Below are 18,333 nucleotides of genomic sequence, written 5' to 3'. Positions count from 1 at the left end.
CAAAAAATGGGAATTAAAGGTTTAATTTCAGGTTAACAACACCAAACCTCCCCAAAGTGCTTGATTACCCCTAATTAGTTTTTATTAATTACCCCCGGGCTGTCACCTCGCTGGGGCCACTGTGGAGTTGCTACAACCCCAAAAATATCCCCCAAATCCTTGGGCAGCCGAAAATCAGGAATTAAAGGTTGAATTTCCAGCTGACTGACACCAAACCTCCCCAAAGTGCTTGATTACCCCTAATTAGTTTTTATTAATTACCCCGGGGCCGTCACCTCGCTGGGGCCACCACGGAGTCGCTACAACCCCAAAAAAATCCCCCAAAAATCCTTCGGCAGCCGAAAATCGGGAATTCAAAGTTTAATCTCCAGCGGGGTGGCGCCGCCGCCGCCCAGCCGAGCGGCCGCTTATTAATTAGCCCTAATTAGGCTCTGCTAATTAGAGGGCGAGGCGCCCGTCGCGGATGGCGGCGAAGGCGGCGGCGCTCAGCGGCACGTAGGAGCGGCGCGCGGCGTCGCGGAAGAAGAGCCGGTCCCTGACCAGGCCGGGGTCGAAGCCCTCCTGGACCAGGTTGGTCTTGCACTGCTTGAAGGTGCCGGTGGTCTCCAGAGCGGCCTGGGGACAGGGACACGGCGTCGGGAAAGCGCCGGGAAATTGCCGGGAAATCACCGGGAAATTGTGGGGAAATCATGGGGAAATCACCGGGAAATCACCGGGAAATCACCGGGAAATCGTGGGGAAATCGTGGGGAAATCATGGGGAAACCACCGGGAAATCACCAGGAAATCATGGGGAAATCACGGGGAAATCACGGGGAAATCACAGGGAAATCGTGGGGAAATCCTGGGGAAATCGTGGGGAAATCACGGGGAAATCACGGGGAAATCATGGGGAAACTGCCGGGAAATCATGGGGAAATCACCGGGAAATCACCGGGAAATCGCGGGGAAATCGTGGGGAAATCACGGGGAAATCGTGGGGAAATCATGGGGAAATCATGGGGAAATCACGGGGAAATCACCGGGAAATCACGGGGAAATCATGGGGAAATCATGGGGAAATCGCGGGGAAATTGTGGGGAAATCGCTGGGAAATCACCGGGAAATCACGGGGAAATCACTGGGAAACAGCCGGGAAATCACAGGGAAATCGTGGGGAAATCACGGGGAAATCACCGGGAAATCATGGGGAAATCGCGGGGAAATCACGGGGAAATCACCGGGAAATCACCGGGAAATCACCGGGAAATCGTGGGGAAATCACGGGGAAATCACCGGGAAATCACCGGGAAATCACCGGGAAATCACCGGGAAATCACAGGGGAACAGCCGGGAAACTGCTGGGAAATCACGGGGAAATCGCCGGGAAATCACGGGGAAATCATTGGGAAATCATGGGGAAATTACGGGGAAATCACGGGGAAATCGCCGGGAAATCATGGGGAAATCGTGGGGAAATCATGGGGAAATCACCGGGAAATCACGGGGAAATCACCGGGAAATCACGGGGAAATCGTGGGGAAATCATGGGGAAATCACCGGGAAATCACGGGGAAATCGTGGGGAAATCATGGGGAAACCACCAGGAAATCACCAGGAAATCATGGGGAAATCACGGGGAAATCACGGGGAAATCACCGGGAAATCACCGGGAAATCACGGGGAAATCATGGGGAAATCACCGGGAAATCACGGGGAAATCACCAGGAAATCACCAGGAAATCACCAGGAAACCACAGGGGAACAGTCGGGAAACTGCTGGGAAATTGCCGGGAAATCGCCGGGAAATCGCCAGGAAATCACGGGGAAATCATGGGGAAATCATGGGGAAATCACGGGGAAATCATGGGGAAATCACGGGGAAATCATGGGGAAATCACGGGGAAATTGTGGGGAAATCATGGGGAAATCATGGGGAAATCATGGGGAAATCATGGGGAAATCACGGGGAAATCATGGGGAAATCGCTGGGAAATCATGGGGAAATCATGGGGAAATCACCGGGAAACAGCCGGGAAATCAACGGGAAAGCGCCGGGAAATGGCTGGGAAATTGCTGGGGAACCGCCGGGAAATCATGGGGAAATCATGGGGAAATCACGGGGAAATCACCGGGAAATCACCGGGAAATCACCGGGAAATCACCAGGAAACCACAGGGGAACAGCCGGGAAACTGCTGGGAAATTGCCAGGAAATCACGGGGAAATCACGGGGAAATCGCTGGGAAATCACGGGGAAATCATGGGGAAATCACGGGGAAATCACGGGGAAATCACGGGGAAATCACGGGGAAATCGCTGGGAAATCACGGGGAAATCATGGGGAAATCACGGGGAAATTGCCGGGAAATCACGGGGAAATCGCTGGGAAATCACGGGGAATTCACCGGGAAATCACCGGGAAATCAGGGGAAAATCACCGGGAAATTGCCGGGAAACCGCCCGGAAATCACCGGGAAATCACGGGGAAATCACGGGTAAATCATGGGGAAATCACGGGGAAATCACGGGGAAATCACGGGGAAATCATGGGGAAATCACGGGGAAATCACGGGGAAATCGCGGGGAAATCACGGGGAAATCACGGGGAAATCACCGGGAAATCACGGGGAAATCACCGGGAAATTGCCGGGAAACCTCCCGGAAATCACCGGGAAATCACCGGGAAGCCACCGGGCCGGTGTTGGCAAAGCTCCGTGACGGTGTCAAGGAACCGCCAAGATGGCGCCGGGGACACCGCCCGGCTGTGCCGCGGCGCCGGCGGAATCGGGAGATGCAGGGGACTTCGGCACCGGGCAGCGCCCCTTGGCGCCAGGTGACCCCCGTTAGCCTCAAGAGGCCACCACTGGCATGAGGTGGCCACCATTGGCATGAGGTGGCCACCATTGGCATGAGGTGGCCACCATTGGCATGAGGTGGCCACCATTGGCATGAGGTGGCCACCATTGGCATGAGGTGGCCATCACTGGCATGAGGTGGCCACCATTGGCATGAGGTGGCCACCATTGGCATGAGGTGGCCACCATTGGCATGAAGTGGCCACCACTGGCACCAGATGACCCCCGTTAGCCTCAAGAGGCCACCACTGGCATGAGGTGGCCACCATTGGCATGAGGTGGCCACCATTGGCATGAGGTGGCCATCACTGGCATGAGGTTGCCATCACTGGCATGAGGTGGCCACCATTGGCCCAAAGTGACCACCACTGGTGCCAGGTGACCATCATTGGCACAGGGTGACCATCACTGGCATGAGGTGACCTCCACTGGCACCAGTTACCCTTGTTGGCACCAGGTGGCCATCTCTGGCACGGTGACCTCCATTGGCCCCTGGTGACCCTTGTTGGCATGGGGTGGCCACCATTGGTCCAAAATGACCACCAAAGGCACGAGGTGACCCCCATTAGCCTCAAGAGGCCCCCATTGTCCCCAAGTGACCCCTGTTGGCCCCAAGTGACCTCCATTGGCCCAAAGTGACCACCACTGGCACTGGGTAACCATCATTGGTACCAGGTGACCCCTGTTGGCACCAGGTGACCCTCACTGGCAGAGGGTGGCCATCATTGGCCCAAAGTGACCACCACTGGCACCAAGTGACCATCACTGGTCCCAGGTGACCCCGTTGGCACCGGGTGGCCATCACTGGCACGAGGTGACCCCTGTTGGCACCAGGTGACCTCCGTTGGCACCAGGTGACCCTCACCGGCAGCGGGGTGACCCCCACGCTGTCACCAGGAGACCCCGGCGGCGTCGGTGGCACAGGGTGAGCGACGCCACCGTGGGGAACCGGGGGGACACCAATGGTGGGATGGGCACTGGAGGAGCTCTGGAGTCTTCTCCAACCCAAACCATTCCACGGTTCCACCTGACCATGACCAAAACTGGGTGACCCTTGAAGTCTTCTCCAACCCAAACCATTCCATTATTCCACCCAGCTGTGATTGGAACTGGAGGAGCTCTGGAGTCTTCTCCAACCCAAACCATTCCATGATTCCATCCTGCCATGATTGGAACTGGAGGAGCTCTGGAGTCTTCTCCAACCCAAACCATTCCATGATTCCACCTGACTGTGATCAACCCTCACAGTCTTCTCCAACCCAAACCATTCCATGATTCCACCTGACTGTGATCAACCCTCACAGTCTTCTCCAACCCAAACCATTCCATGATTCCATCCTGCCATGATTGGAACTGGAGGAGCTCTGGAGTCTTCTCCAACCCAAACCATTCCATTTTTCCACCTGACTATGATCAACCCTCACAGTCTTCTCCAACCCAAACCATTCCATGGTTCCGTCCTGCCATGACCCAAACTGGGTGACCCTTAAAGTCTTCTCCAACCCAAACCATTCCATGGTTCCACCCAGCTGTGATTGGAACTGGAGGAGCTCTGAAGTCTTCTCCAACCCAAACCATTCCATGATTCCACCTGACTATGATCAACCATCAAAGTCTTCTCCAACCCAAACCATTCCATGATTCCATCCTGCCATGACTGGAACTGGAGGAGCTCTGAAGTCTTCTCCAACCCAAACCATTCCATGATTCCACCTGACTATGATCAACCATCAAAGTCTTCTCCAACCCAAACCATTCCATGATTCCATCCTGCCATGATTGGAACTGGAGGAGCTCTGAAGTCTTCTCCAACCCAAACCATTCCATGATTCCACCTGACTGTGATCAACCCTCACAGTCTTCTCCAACCCAAACCATTCCATGATTCCATCCTGCCATGACTGGAACTGGAGGAGCTCTGGAGTCTTCTCCAACCCAAACCATTCCATGATTCCACCTGACTATGATCAACCCTCACAGTCTTCTCCAACCCAAACCATTCCATGATTCCACCTGACTATGATCAACCCTTGAAGTCTTCTCCAACCCAAACCATTCCATGATTCCATCCTGCCACGACTGGAACTGAAGGGGCTCTAACACCTCTTCCAGCCCAAACCATTCCATGATTCCACCTGACTATGATCAACCATCAAAGTCTTCTCCAACCCAAACCACTCCATGGTTCCACCTGACTATGATCAACCCTCACAGTCTTCTCCAACCCAAACCATTCCATGGTTCCACCTGACTATGATCAACCATCAAAGTCTTCTCCAACCCAAACCACTCCATGGTTCCACCCTGCCATGATTGGAACTGGATGAGCTCTGAAGTCTTCTCCAACCCAAACCATTCCATGATTCCATCCTGCCATGATTGGAACTGGAGGAGCTCTGAAGTCTTCTCCAACCCAAACCATTCCATGATTCCACCTGACTGTGATCAACCCTCACAGTCTTCTCCAACCCAAACCATTCCATGATTCCACCTGACTATGATCAACCATCAAAGTCTTCTCCAACCCAAACCATTCCATGATTCCATCCTGCCATGATTGGAACTGGAGGAGCTCTGAAGTCTTCTCCAACCCAAACCATTCCATGATTCCACCTGACTGTGATCAACCCTTAAAGTCTTCTCCAACCCAAACCACTCCATGATTCCACCTGACTATGATCAACCCTCACAGTCTTCTCCAACCCAAACCATTCCATGGTTCCACCCTGCCATGATTGGAACTGGAGGAGCTCTGGAGTCTTCTCCAACCCAAACCATTCCATGATTCCACCTGACTATGATCAACCCTCACAGTCTTCTCCAACCCAAACCATTCCATGATTCCACCTGACTGTGATCAACCCTTAAAGTCTTCTCCAACCCAAACCACTCCATGATTCCATCCTGCCATGATGGACCTGGATGAGCTCTGAAGTCTTCTCCAACCCAAACTACTCCGTGATTCCATCCTGCCATGACTGGAACTGGAGGAGCTCTGGAGTCTTCTCCAACCCAAACCATTCCATGATTCCACCTGACTGTGATCAACCCTCACAGTCTTCTCCAACCCAAACCATTCCATGATTCCACCTGACTATGATCAACCCTCACAGTCTTCTCCAACCCAAACCATTCCATGATTCCACCTGACTGTGATCAACCCTTTCAGTCTTCTCCAACCCAAACCACTCCATGATTCCACCTGACTATGATCAACCCTCACAGTCTTCTCCAACCCAAACCATTCCATGATTCCACCTGACTGTGATCAACCCTCACAGTCTTCTCCAACCCAAACCATTCCATGATTCCACCCGTCCGTGATCGGTCTCTCCAGTGCCGGACCACCCCCACCCCAAGTCCAACCCCACCACCCGAAGCCCCCCCGGGAGGCCCCGGGGCGGGCGGGTCCCTCTGACCTGGATGCGGACGAAGCGGGGCGCGGCGTAGGCGGGCAGCGTCTCCTCCGTGAAGGTGTAGAGCTTGTCACCATCAAAGGTGGCGCCGTCCTTCAGGCGCACGGCGGCCATGCCGCAGCGGCCCTCGCACCCTGCCGGCGTCGCCCGCGGTCACCTGGGGCCACCTCATCTCCTTGGGGTCCACCTGAGGCCCCCCTTGGGCTACCGGGGTGGCCGAACGTGGTTTTGGGTGGCTCCCTCCCGGTTCTGGGGTGGCCTCAAAGCAACTCTGGACCTTCCAAAGTCACTTTGGAACCTTCTCGGAGGTGGCTCGGACCCTCCGGGGACGCGTCACCCGCCCGGGACGCCCCCCCACCAGCTCCTTGTTTCGGTGGCGACTCACCCGGCACGGCCACGCCGTAGACGTTGACCTCCTGGATGAAGCTCACCAAGCCCAGCGCGGCCTCCACCTCCGTGGTGGCCACGTTCTCCCCTTTCCAGCTGGCGAGGAGAAGGCCCGGCGCCGTGAGCGGGACATCGGCGCCCGGCCCCCGCCCGCGGGGCCACGCGCCGGTGGGGTGGGCCTGGCGCTCACCGGAAGGTGTCCCCGACGCGGTCCTGGAAGTAGATGAACTTCTCGGCGTCCATCATGAGGAGGTCGCCGCTGTTGAAGAAGGCGTCGCCTTTGGCCAGGACGTCCCTGAGGATCTTCTTCTGGGTCTTCTGCGAGTCGCCGGCGTAGCCGTGGAACGGCGTGTTCTTGGTGATCTTCACCACCAGCAGCCCCGTCTCACCTTCACGGGGAGGAAGAGGAAGGGTTGGGGCCACCTCCTGCCTCGGTTTCTCCCGGGGCTTCCTGGTGGCTCCAGGAGGTCGTGGTGGCTCGGGCGCTCACCGGGCCGGGTGGGGATGCAGAGGCCGCGCTCGTCGCGCGCCGGCGCCTCGCGCTCCACGTCGTAGCGGATCAGCTCGAACGGCGCGAAGAACTGCGGGGTGGGAGAGCCGGGAACGGCCGGAATGTCCTCCCCGTGGAACGTTCCAGAACGTCCTCCCCAAGGAATGTTCCGGAATGTCCTCTCCAAGGAACGTTCCAGAACGTTCATCCCGCAGAACATTCCGGAATGTCCTCCCCAAGGAACGTTCCGGAATGTCCTTCCCAAGGAACGTTCCGGAATGTCCTCCCCAAGGAACGTTCCGGAACGTTCATCCCGCAGAACGTTCTGGAATGTCCTCCCCAAGGAACGTTCCAGAACGTCCTCCCTCCCCAAGGAACGTTCCGGAACGTCCTCCCCAAGGAACGTTCCGGAATGTCCTTCCCAAGGAATGTTCCGGAATTCCTCCCCAAGGAATGTTCCGGAATGTCCTTCCCAAGGAATGTTCCGGAATTCCTCCCCAAGGAACGTTCTGGAATGTCCTTCCCAAGGAACGTTCCAGAATGTCCTTCCCAAGGAACGTTCCGGAATGTCCTTCTTGTAGAAATTTCTGGAATCTCCTTCCCAAGGAATGTTCCGGAACGTCCTTCCCACGGAAAATTCCAGAATTTCCTTCCCATGGAAAATTCTCGAATTTCCTTCCCACGGAAAATTCCAGAATTTCCTTCTTGTGGAAATTTCCGGAATTTTCTTCCCGCGGAAAATTCCAGAATTTCCTTCCTGTGGAAATGGCGAGAATTTCCTTCCCTTGGAAAATTCTGGAATTTCCTTCCCGCGAAAATTCCAGAATTTCCCTCCCGTGGAAAATTCCGGAATTTCCTTCTTGTAGAAATTTCCGGAATCTCCTTCCCGTGGAACATTCCGGAATTTCCTTCTGGCGGAAAATTCTGGAATTTCCTTCCCGCAGAAAATTCTGGAATTTTCTTCCTGTGGAAAATTCTGGAATTTCCTTCCTGTGGAAAATTCCGGAATTTCCTTCTTGTGAAAATTTCCAGAATTTCTTTCCCAGCTTATGCCCAAAAATCTGATTTTTGCAGCTTTTGCTCCATTTTAACTTTTGCTCCAAAATCCAATTTCACATCTTTTCCTCCATTTTAACTTCTGCTCAAAAATACGATTTTTGCAGCTTTTCCTCCATTTTAACTTTTACTCAAAATCCGATTTCGCATCTTTTCCTCCATTTCGCCTTCCCTCCAAAATCCGATTTCGCATCTTTTCCTCCATTTAACTTTTACTCAAAATCCGATTTCGCATCTTTTCCTCCACTTTAACCTTCCCTCCAAATCCGATTTCGCATCTTTTCCTCCATTTAACTTTTACTCAAAATCCAATTCCTCATCTTTTCCTCCATGTCACCTTCCCTCCAAAATCCGATTTCCTCATCTTTTCCTCCACTTTAACCTTCCCTCCAAAATCCGATTTTGCATCTTTTCCTCCATTTCCCCTTCCCTCCAAAATCCGATTCCTCATCTTTTCCTCCATGTCACCTTCCCTCCGCGCGCGGCGCTCACCCTGAGGAAGGCGTTGGCGCGGCCCACGGCGCCCACGCGGCCGCTGTAGTTGACGAAGCCGGCGTTGCCCTCGGTGGCGCCGTAGAACTCGCGCACGGCCACGGGCCCGAAGCGCCGCTGGAAGTGCCGCCACACGTCGGCCCGCAGGCCGTTGCCCAGCGCCAGCCGCACGCCGTGCGCCCGCTCCTCGGCGCGCTGCGGGGACACATGGGTGGGGGGCACCTCGGGGTGCGGCCGGCGCGTGGAGGAGACCATGCCGTGGTGGGTGGGTGGGTGGGGGTCTCACCTCGGGGGCGTTGCACAGGTAGCGCATCAGCTCGCCCACGTACTGGATGACGGAGACGTTGTAGCGGCGGCAGTCGGGCCAGAATTGGGAGGCCGAGAACTTGGAGCGGAGGACGCAGGTGGCTCCTGGGGTAGGGCGTGGGGATGGGGCGGCAAGATTGGGTGGCCATCCATCCATCCATCCATCATCCATCATCCATCCATCATCCATCTCCATCCATCATCCATCCATCCATCCATCCATCCATCATCCATCCATCATCCATCCATCCATCCATCCATCCATCCATTCATCCATCATCCATCATCCATCCATCCATCATCCATCCATCATCCATCCATCCGTCCATCCATCATCCATCCATCCATCATCCATCATCCAACCATCCATCCATCCATCCATCCATCATCCATCCATTCATCCATCCATCATCTGTCCATCATCCATCCATCATCTGTCCATCATCCATCCATTCATCCATCCATCCATCCATCCATCCATCCATCCATCCATCCATCATCCATCATCCATCCATCCATCATCCATCCATCCATCATCCATCCATCATCCATCCATCCATCCATCCATCCATTCATCCATCCATCCATCCATCCATCCATCCATCATCCATCCATCCATCCATCCATCCATCCATCCATCCATCCATCCATCTATCATCCATCCATCCATCCATCCATCATCCATCATCCATCCATCATCCATCTATCATCCATCCATCCATCATCCATCCATCCATCCATCCATGGACTCCATCCATCCATCATCCATCCATCCATCCATCCATCCATCCATCCATCCATCATCCATCATCCATCCATCTTCCATCCATCCATCCATCCATCCATCATCCATCCATCATCCATCATCCATCATCCATCCATCCATCCATCCATCATCCATCCATCATCCATCCATCCATCCATCCATTCATCCATCCATCCATCCATCCATCCATCCATCATCCATCATCCATCATCCATCCATCCATCATCCATCCATCCATCCATCCATCCATCATCCATCATCCATCCATCCATCATCCATCCATCCATCATCCATCCATCCATCCATCCATCCATCCATCCATCCATCATTCATCCATCCATCCATCCATCCATCATCCATCCATCCATCCATCATCCATCCATCCATCATCCATCATCCATCCATCATCCATCCATCATCCATCCATCCATCCATCCATCCATCCATCCATCCATCCATCCATCATTCATCCATCCATCCATCCATCCATCCATCATCCATCCATCCATCCATCATCCATCATCCATCCATCATCCATCCATCATCCATCCATCATCCATCCATCCGTCCATCCCTCCCTGTCCCGCCGCCCTCCCGGCCGTTCCCGGTCCCATCTCCATGTTCTTCGTGTCCGTACCGACGTCCAGGCAGCCGCCCAGCCCCACCAGCAGCCCGGCCGAGTGGTAGAGCGGCAGCGTGGTGTAGACGACGTCGTCGGGCCGCAGGCCGCAGATCCGGCCCAGGCTGGCCACCATCATCAGCTTCAGCTCCGTGATCACCGCGGCCTTGGGCAGCCCTGTGGGACAGCGCCCGGGTGGGACAGGAGAGGAGGAGAAACCCAAGACCCCTCCAAGCTGCCCGTGTGTGGACATGGCCAGGACACACCTGGCCCAGGTGAACCCACCATGGGCCCACCATGGTCAGCATTGGAGGAAGACCCCCAGGCCCCCTGGACACTGCCCATGTGTGGCCATGGCTGGGACACACCTGGCCCAGGTGGACCCACCATGATCAGGGCTGGAGGAAGACCCCCAAGATCCCTCCAAGCTGCCCATGTGTGGCCATGGCCGGCACACACCTGGCCCAGGTGGACCTGCCATGGTCAGGGCTGGAGAAAGAACCCCAGGTCCCCTGGACACTGCCTATGTGTAGAGATGGCTGGGACACACCTGCCCCAGGTGGGCCCACCATTGTCATGACTGGAGGAAGACCCCCAGGCCCCCTGGACACTGCCCATGTTTGGCCATGGCTGGGACACACCTGGCCCAGGTGGACCCACCATGGTCAGGGCTGGAGGAAGACCATGAAGACCCCTCCAAGCTGCCCATGTGTGGACACGGCCAGGACACACCTGGACCAGGTGAACCTGTGATGGTCAGGGTTGGAGAAAGACCCCCAAGACCTCTCCACTGCTGACCTGCCCACATGGACATGGGTGGGACACACCTGGCCCAGGTGGACCCACCATGGTCATGACCAGAGGAAGTTCCTCAAGATCCCTCCAGTGCTGACCTGCCCATGTGGACATGGCTGGGACACACCTGGCTCAGGTGGACCCACCATGGTCAGGGCTGGAGGAAGACCCCCAAGGCCCCTCCAAGCTGCCCATGTGTGGACATGGCTGGGACACACCTGGCCCAGGTGGATCCACCATGGTCAGGGCTGGAGGAAGACCCCGAAGACCCCTCAAAGCTGCTCATGCATGGACATGTTCAGGACACACCTGGCCCAGGTAGACCACCATGGCCAACATTGGAGGAAGATCCCCAAGACCACTCCAGTGCTGACCTGCCCACGTGGACATGGCCGGGACACACCTGGCCCAGGTGGACCCACCATGGCCAGCATTGTAGGAAGACCCCCATGCCCCTGGACCGTCCCACCCCACCCCGGCTCACCGGTGGTGCCGGAGGTGTAGATGTACATGGCCCGGGAGTCGCCGGTGACGCCGGCGCGGAGCTCGGCGGGCGGCGGCTCGGCGGGCGCCGCCTCGATGGTGGGCAGCAGCGCCTCCACGCCCGGCGTGGGCGACGCCGCGCTCAGGTAGAAGACCTCGACGCCGTCGCGCCGCAGCTTGGGCAGAACCTCCTCCACCGCCTCGCGCAGCTCTGCGGGGACACGGGGGACACGGGCAGGTGGCACCAGCGGGGCACCTGGCCAGGTGGGCACCCCCAGGTAGACCCAGGTGATCTGAGGTTCCCAGGTGGGCACCCAGGTATCCCCAGGTGGGCACCTGGCCAGGTGGGCACCCCTGGAACCAAGGATGAGGGTCCGAGGTTCACAGGTGGGCACCCAGGTACCCCCAGGTGGGCACCTGGCCAGGTGGGCACCCCTGGAACCAAGGATGAGGGTCCGAGGTTCACAGGTGGGCACCCAGGTACCTCCAGGTGGGCACCTGGCCAGGTGGGCACCCCTGGAACCAAGGATGAGGGTCCGAGGTTCACAGGTGGGCACCCCAAGGTACCCCCAAAGGGGCACCTGGCCAGGTGGGCACCCCCAAAATAATGGATGGGGGTCCAAAGGACTCAGGTGGGCACCCCAGGTATCCCCAGGTGGGCACCTGGCCAGGTGGGCACCCCTGGAACCAAGGATGAGGGTCTGAGGGCCCCAGGTGGGCACCCAGGTACCTCCAGGTGGACACCTGGCCAGGTGGGCACCCCTGGAACTATGGATGAGGGTCCGAGGTTCCCAGGTGGGCACCCAGGTATCCCCAGGTGGGCACCTGGCCAGGTGGGCACCCCTGGAACCAAGGATGAGGGTCCGAGGTTCCCAGGTGGGCACCCCAAGGTACCCCCAAAGGGGCACCTGGCCAGGTGGGCACACCCAAAATCATGGATGGGGTCCAAGAGTCCCAGGTGGGCACCCCAAGGTACCCCCAAAGTTGGTGCCCTGAGCACCCCAAGGGGGTCCCTGACCCCCCCCCACCCATCCTGAGCACCCCAAAGGGTCCCTGACCCCCCCACCCATCCTGAGCACCCCAAGGGGGTCCCTGACCCCCCCCACCCATCCTGAGCACCCCAAGGGGGTCCCTGACCCCCCCCACCCATCCTGAGCACCCCAAAGGGGTCCCTGGCCCCCCCCCACCCATCCTGAGCACCCCAAGGGGGTCCCTGACCCCCCCCACCCATCCTGAGCACCCCAAGGGGGTCCCTAACCCCCCCACCCATCCTGAGCACCCCAAGGGGTCCCTGACCCCCCACCCATCCTGAGCACCCCAAGGGGGTCCCTGACCCCCCCCCACCCATCCTGAGCACCCCAAGGGGTCCCTGACCCCCCACCCATCCTGAGCACCCCAAAGGGTCCCAACCAGCCGGGCCCCACAGTGACCCCACACGGGGTCACCCCGAAGGGAGCCCCGATCCCCTGGGGGCACCCCGGGGTGACACAGGCAGGGACGGGGACACACAGGGACACACGGGGACACACCCAGGGGTGACACAGACAGGGACACAGGGGGACAGTGACACACCCGGGGACAGGGACACACCCGGGGACAGGGACACACCCGGGGACAGTGACACACCCGGGGACAATGACACACCCGGGGACAGTGACACACCCGGGGACAGGGACACACCCGGGGACAGTGACACACACAGATTCAGGGACACACAGGGACACACCCAGGGACAGTGACACACCCAGGGACAGGGACACACCCGGGGACAGGGACGCACACAGATTCAGGGACACGCCCAGGGACAATGACACGCACAGGGACAATGACACGCACAGATTCAGGGACTACACAGGGACACACCCGGGGACAAGGACACGCACAGGGACACAGGGACACGCACAGGGACACAGGGACACGCACAGTGACACACACAGGGACACGCACAGGGACACAGGGACAGCCATGTCCAAGGTGTGACACACACACAGGGACAGGGACAGGGACACACAGGGACACACAGGGACACACACAGGGACACACACAGTGACACGCACGGACACACAGAGACAGCGACACACACGGAAACACAGGGACAGCCATGTCCAGGGTGTGACACACACACAGGGACAGGGACAGGGACACACAGGGACACACAGGGACACACACAGGGACACACACAGTGACACGCACGGACACACATTGACAGCGACACACACGGAAACACAGGGACAGCCATGTCCAGGGTGTGACACACACACAGGGACAGGGACGCAAACAGTGACACAGAGGGACGCAAACAGTGACACACCCAGGGACACACACAGGGACAGGGACACACAGGGACACAGGGACAGCCATGTCCGGGGTGTGACACACACACAGGGACAGGGACAGGGACAGGGACAGGGACAGGGACAGGGACACACACAGTGACACACAGGGACACACAGGGACAGGGACACACACAGGGACACAGGGACAGCCATGTCCGGGGTGTGACACACACACAGGGACAGTGAGACACCCAGGGACACAGAGGGACACACACAGGGACAGGGACACACACAGGGACACAGGGACAGTGACACAGTCAGGGACAGCGACACACAGGGACACAGGGACACAGTGACACACACACAGTGTCACACACGAAGGGACAGCGACACACGTGCAAACCCCCCCCACCCCACTTGCCCTCACTGGGACTGGCCAGCACCGTGGTGGCCTTGGTGGCCACAAACCCCCCAGGTACCACATTGTCCCCTCTCACCAGGGCTGGCCAGCACCACGATGGCTTTGGTGGCCACAAACCCCCTCGAACACTGCACTGTCCCCTCTCACCAGGGCTGGCCACCACCGTGGTGGCCTTGGTGGCCACAAACCCCCCAGGTACCACATTGTCCCCTCTCACCAGGACTGGCCAGCACCACGATGGCTTTGGTGGCCACAAACCCCCCAGGTACCACATTGTCCCCTCTCACCAGGACTGGCCAGCACCACGATGGCTTTGGTGGCCACAAACCCCCTGAACACCACACTGTCCCCTCTCACCAGGGCTGGCCAGCACCGTGGTGGCCATGGTGGCCACAAACCCCCAGGTACCACACTGTCCCCTCTCACCAGGGCTGGCCAGCACCATGATGGCTTTGGTGGCCACAAACCCCCAGGTACCACATTGTCCCCTCTCACCAGGGCTGGCCACCACCACGATGGCCTTGGTGGCCACAAACCCCCTCGAACACTGCATTGTCCCCTCTCACCAGGGCTGGCCACCACCACGATGGCCTTGGTGGCCACAAACCCCCTCGAACACTGCATTGTCCCCTCTCACCAGGACTGGCCACCACCACGATGGCTTTGGTGGCCACAAAACCCCAGGTACCACACTGTCCCCTCTCACCAGGGCTGGCCACCACCGTGGTGGCTTTGGTGGCCACAAACCCCCAGGTACCACACTGTCCCCTCTCACCAGGACTGGCCAGCATCACGATGGCTTTGGTGGCCACAAAGCCCCTGAACACCACACTGTCCCCTCTCACCAGGGCTGGCCAGCATCACGGTGGCCTCGGCCGCCTCCAGCGCGTGCCGCAGCGCCCGGCCCCTGACGTTGCAGTTGAGACAAGCCATGGGGCAACCCAACTTGGCCAACGCTAGCCACGTCCACAGGTAGGCCGGCTCGTTGGGCAGGAACACGGCCACGGTCCGGCCGCCGCGCAGCCCCAGGCGCCGCCGCAGGGCCCAGGCCGCGCGGTTGCTGCGCCGCTCGATGTCCTCGAAGGTGTAGGTCTGGTCCTGGAAGAGCAGCAGCGGCCGGCGCGGCCGGAGCCGCGCGTGGCTCCGGAACACGTCCAGCAAGGTGACCGCCGGCCGGCCGGCCAAGCGCCGGCGGCACCGCAGCGATGACCGCGTCATGGTGACGAAGAACGCCAAATCCTCCCACAGGTACGGCGCCGACCGCGCCGCGGCCACCGCCACCACCAGCACCACCAGCAGCACCACCAGCAGCACCACCAGCAGAACCGGCGGCAGCTCCATGGCCAGCAGCACGACGCGGCCGCTGGCCAAGGTCCGCCCGGTGACCTTTGGGCCGGCCGTGCCGGCGGCGCCCGGGTCCGGAGTTCGCCGCGCTCCGGATCCTGCGCCAGGTTTCGCTTTGTTTGCTCTCCTCGCTCCCGCTGCCGCCGTTCGTTCGTTCGTTCGTTCGTTCGTTTGTTCGTTCGTTTGTTCGTTTGTTCGTTCGTCCGTCCCCGTCCCTGCCCCCGGGAGTGGCTCGGCGGGCGGCGGCCGCCACGGCCCGCTGCCTCTGCGGGGCCTGCCTGTCTGTCTGTCTGTCTGTCCAGCTGTCCGGAACTCTGTCTGGCTGTCCAGCTGTCCAGCCTCTGTCCAGATGTCCGGCTGTCTGGCTGTCTGCCTGCATGGCTGGCCGGCTGTCCATCTGTCCGTCTGTCCAGCCTCTGTACAGCTCTCTGACTGGCTATCCAGCTGTCTAGCTGTCCAGAACTCTGTCAATCTGTCCATCTGTCCATCTGTCCAGCTGTCCAGCTGTCTGGCTGTCCGGCTGTCCAGTCCCTGTCCGGCTTTCTGGCTGTCCAGCTGTCTGACTGTCCATTTGTCCAGCTGTCCAGCTGTCCAGCTGTCTGGCTGTCCGGCTATCCAGTCTCTGTCCAGCTGTCCAGCTGTCTGACTGTCCATCTGTCCGGCTGTCCAGCTGTCCAGCTGTCTGGCTGTCTGGCTGTCCAGCTGTCTGGCTGTCCGGCTGTCCAGCTGTCTGGCTGTCTGGGTATCCAATCTCTGTCCGGCTTTCTGGCTGTCCAGCTGTCTGACTGTCCATCTGTCCGGCTGTCCAGCTGTCTGGCTGTCCAGCTGTCCAGTCTCTGTCCAGCTGTCCAGCTGTCTGGCTGTCCGGCTATCCAGTCTCTGTCCGGCTTTCCAGCTGTCCAGCTGACTGTCCATCTGTCCAGCTGTCCATCTGTCCAGCTGTCTGACTGTCTGGGTATCCAATATCTGTCTGGCTTTCCGGCTGTCCAGCTGACTGTCCATCTGTCCAGCTGTCCAGCTGTCCAGCTGTCTGACTGTCTGGGTATCCAATCTCTGTCCGGCTTTCCGGCTGTCCAGCTGACTGTCCATCTGTCCGGCTGTCCAGCTGTCTGACTGTCCATCTGTCCGTCTGTCCAGCTGTCCATCTGTCCGTCTGTCCGGCTATCAGTCCATCGATCCTCTGCCACTCCACCTGTCCATCTGTCCAGCCATCTGGCCTCTGTCCCCTAACTGTCCGTCTGTCCAGCTGTCCAGCCTCTGCCACCCCAGCGTCCGTCTGTCCACCCATCCACCCTCTCCCACCACGTCTGTCTGTCTGTCTGTCTGTCTGGCCTCTGCCAGCCCGGCTGCCTGTTGGGGACACCTCGGGGACACCTCCAGGGACACCCCGTGGACAACCCAGGGACACCCCTGAAGCTGGGACACCTCGGGGACACCTCGGGGACACCTCGGGGACACCCCTGAAGCTGGGACACCTCGGGGACACCTCGGGGACACCTCGGGGACACCCTGAGGACACCTCGGGGACACCTCGGGGACACCTCGGGGACACTCCCGAAACAGGGACACCTCGGGGACACCTCGGGGACACCTAAGGGACACCCCTGAAACAGGGACACCTCGGGGACACCCTGAGGACACCTCGGGGACACCTCGGGGGCACCTCGGGGACACTTGGGGGACACCCCCGGAGTGGACATACCTCGAGGACACCCTGAGGACACCTAGGGGACACCTCAGGGACACCCCCAAAACAGCGACACCCCAGGAACACCTTGGGGACACCTCGGGGACACCTCGGGGACACCCCTGAAACAGGGACACCTCGGGGACACCCTGAGGACACCTCGGGGACACCTCGGGGACACCCTGAGGACATCCCGGGGACACCTCAGGGACACCCAGGGACGAGCTGCGCTCGCCGGAGCCGAGCCCAGAGCGCTGAGCGTGGGACCCCCCCGGAAAAGAAACCCCGCGGCCGGGCCGGGACCCCCGGGAGGCCGGGAGTGGGGAAAATGGGGAAAAATGGGGAGAAAATGGTTAAAAAATGGTTAAAAAATGGTTTAAAAATGGTTAAAAAACGGGGAAAAGGGGAAAAAAAGGGGCTGAAAAGAAACTCGCCCGAACAGGGACTTGAACCCTGGACCCTCAGATTAAAAGTCTGATGCTCTACCGACTGAGCTATCCGGGCTCTGCGGGCAGCGCCGGCGGCGCGTGGCAAGGCGGGACCGGGACACGGCTTTGGGGGAAATTCCGGGGGTTTTGGGAAAAACCGGGATTTGGGGGGAATTCCGGGGTTTTGGGGGGAATTCCGGGGGTTTGGGGGAAATTCCGGGGGTTTTGGGAAAATTCCGGGAATTTGGGGAAATTCCGGGGGTTTGGGGGGAATTCCGGGGGTTTGGGGGGAATTCCGGGGGTTTGGGGGAATTCCGGGGGTTTGGGGGGAATTCCGGGGGTTTGGGGGGAATTCTGGGGATTTTGGGAAAAACCCGGGGATTTTGGGAAAAAGCCGGGGATTTGGGGGAAATTCCGGGATTTGGGGGAAATTCCGGGGATTTGGGAAAAACCGGGAATTTGGGGGAAATTCCGGGGGTTTGGGGAAAATTCCGGGATTTGGGGGGAAATTCTGGGGATTTGGGAAAATTCC

The 18,333-nt window shown here is 58.7% G+C and overlaps 1 protein-coding gene and 1 non-coding gene across 2 annotated transcripts; both read right to left on the bottom strand.

Annotated features, from left to right (window-relative positions):
- Positions 1-345: 345 nt before the first annotated feature.
- On the bottom strand, positions 346-15,697 carry SLC27A5 (solute carrier family 27 member 5). The gene is made up of 10 exons (XM_077789857.1): positions 15,188-15,697; positions 11,647-11,856; positions 10,386-10,544; positions 8,963-9,087; positions 8,677-8,871; positions 7,129-7,219; positions 6,829-7,027; positions 6,637-6,734; positions 6,255-6,385; positions 346-615 (listed from the first exon to the last, which is right to left on the bottom strand). The coding sequence occupies exons 1-10, from the start codon at positions 15,681-15,683 to the stop codon at positions 439-441; spliced, it is 1,881 nt and encodes a 626-aa protein (XP_077645983.1). The 5' UTR covers positions 15,684-15,697; the 3' UTR covers positions 346-438.
- Positions 15,698-17,804: 2,107 nt separating this feature from the next.
- On the bottom strand, positions 17,805-17,877 carry TRNAK-UUU (transfer RNA lysine (anticodon UUU)). The gene has a single exon. It is a non-coding gene; the product is annotated as a tRNA-Lys (tRNA).
- Positions 17,878-18,333: the final 456 nt, after the last annotated feature.

Source organism: Lonchura striata, chromosome 38 (genome assembly GCF_046129695.1).
Source record: "Lonchura striata isolate bLonStr1 chromosome 38, bLonStr1.mat, whole genome shotgun sequence".
NCBI classification, from domain to species: domain Eukaryota; kingdom Metazoa; phylum Chordata; class Aves; order Passeriformes; family Estrildidae; genus Lonchura; species Lonchura striata.
This window is presented reverse-complemented; position numbering and strand designations above follow the sequence as displayed.

Bases quoted from the DNA above. Each gene is read 5' to 3' on its own strand.
- SLC27A5 (XM_077789857.1), bottom strand. From the start codon at position 15,683: ATGGAGCTGCCGCCGGTTCTGCTGGTGGTGCTGCTGGTGGTGCTGCTG. The intron at 11,857-15,187 runs GTGAGAGGGGAC...GTGTCCCCGCAG, and splicing joins CGTGATGCTGGCCAGCCCTG to AGCTGCGCGAGGCGGTGGAG. The intron at 8,872-8,962 runs GTGAGACCCCCA...GTGTCCCCGCAG, and splicing joins ACCTGTGCAACGCCCCCGAG to CGCGCCGAGGAGCGGGCGCA.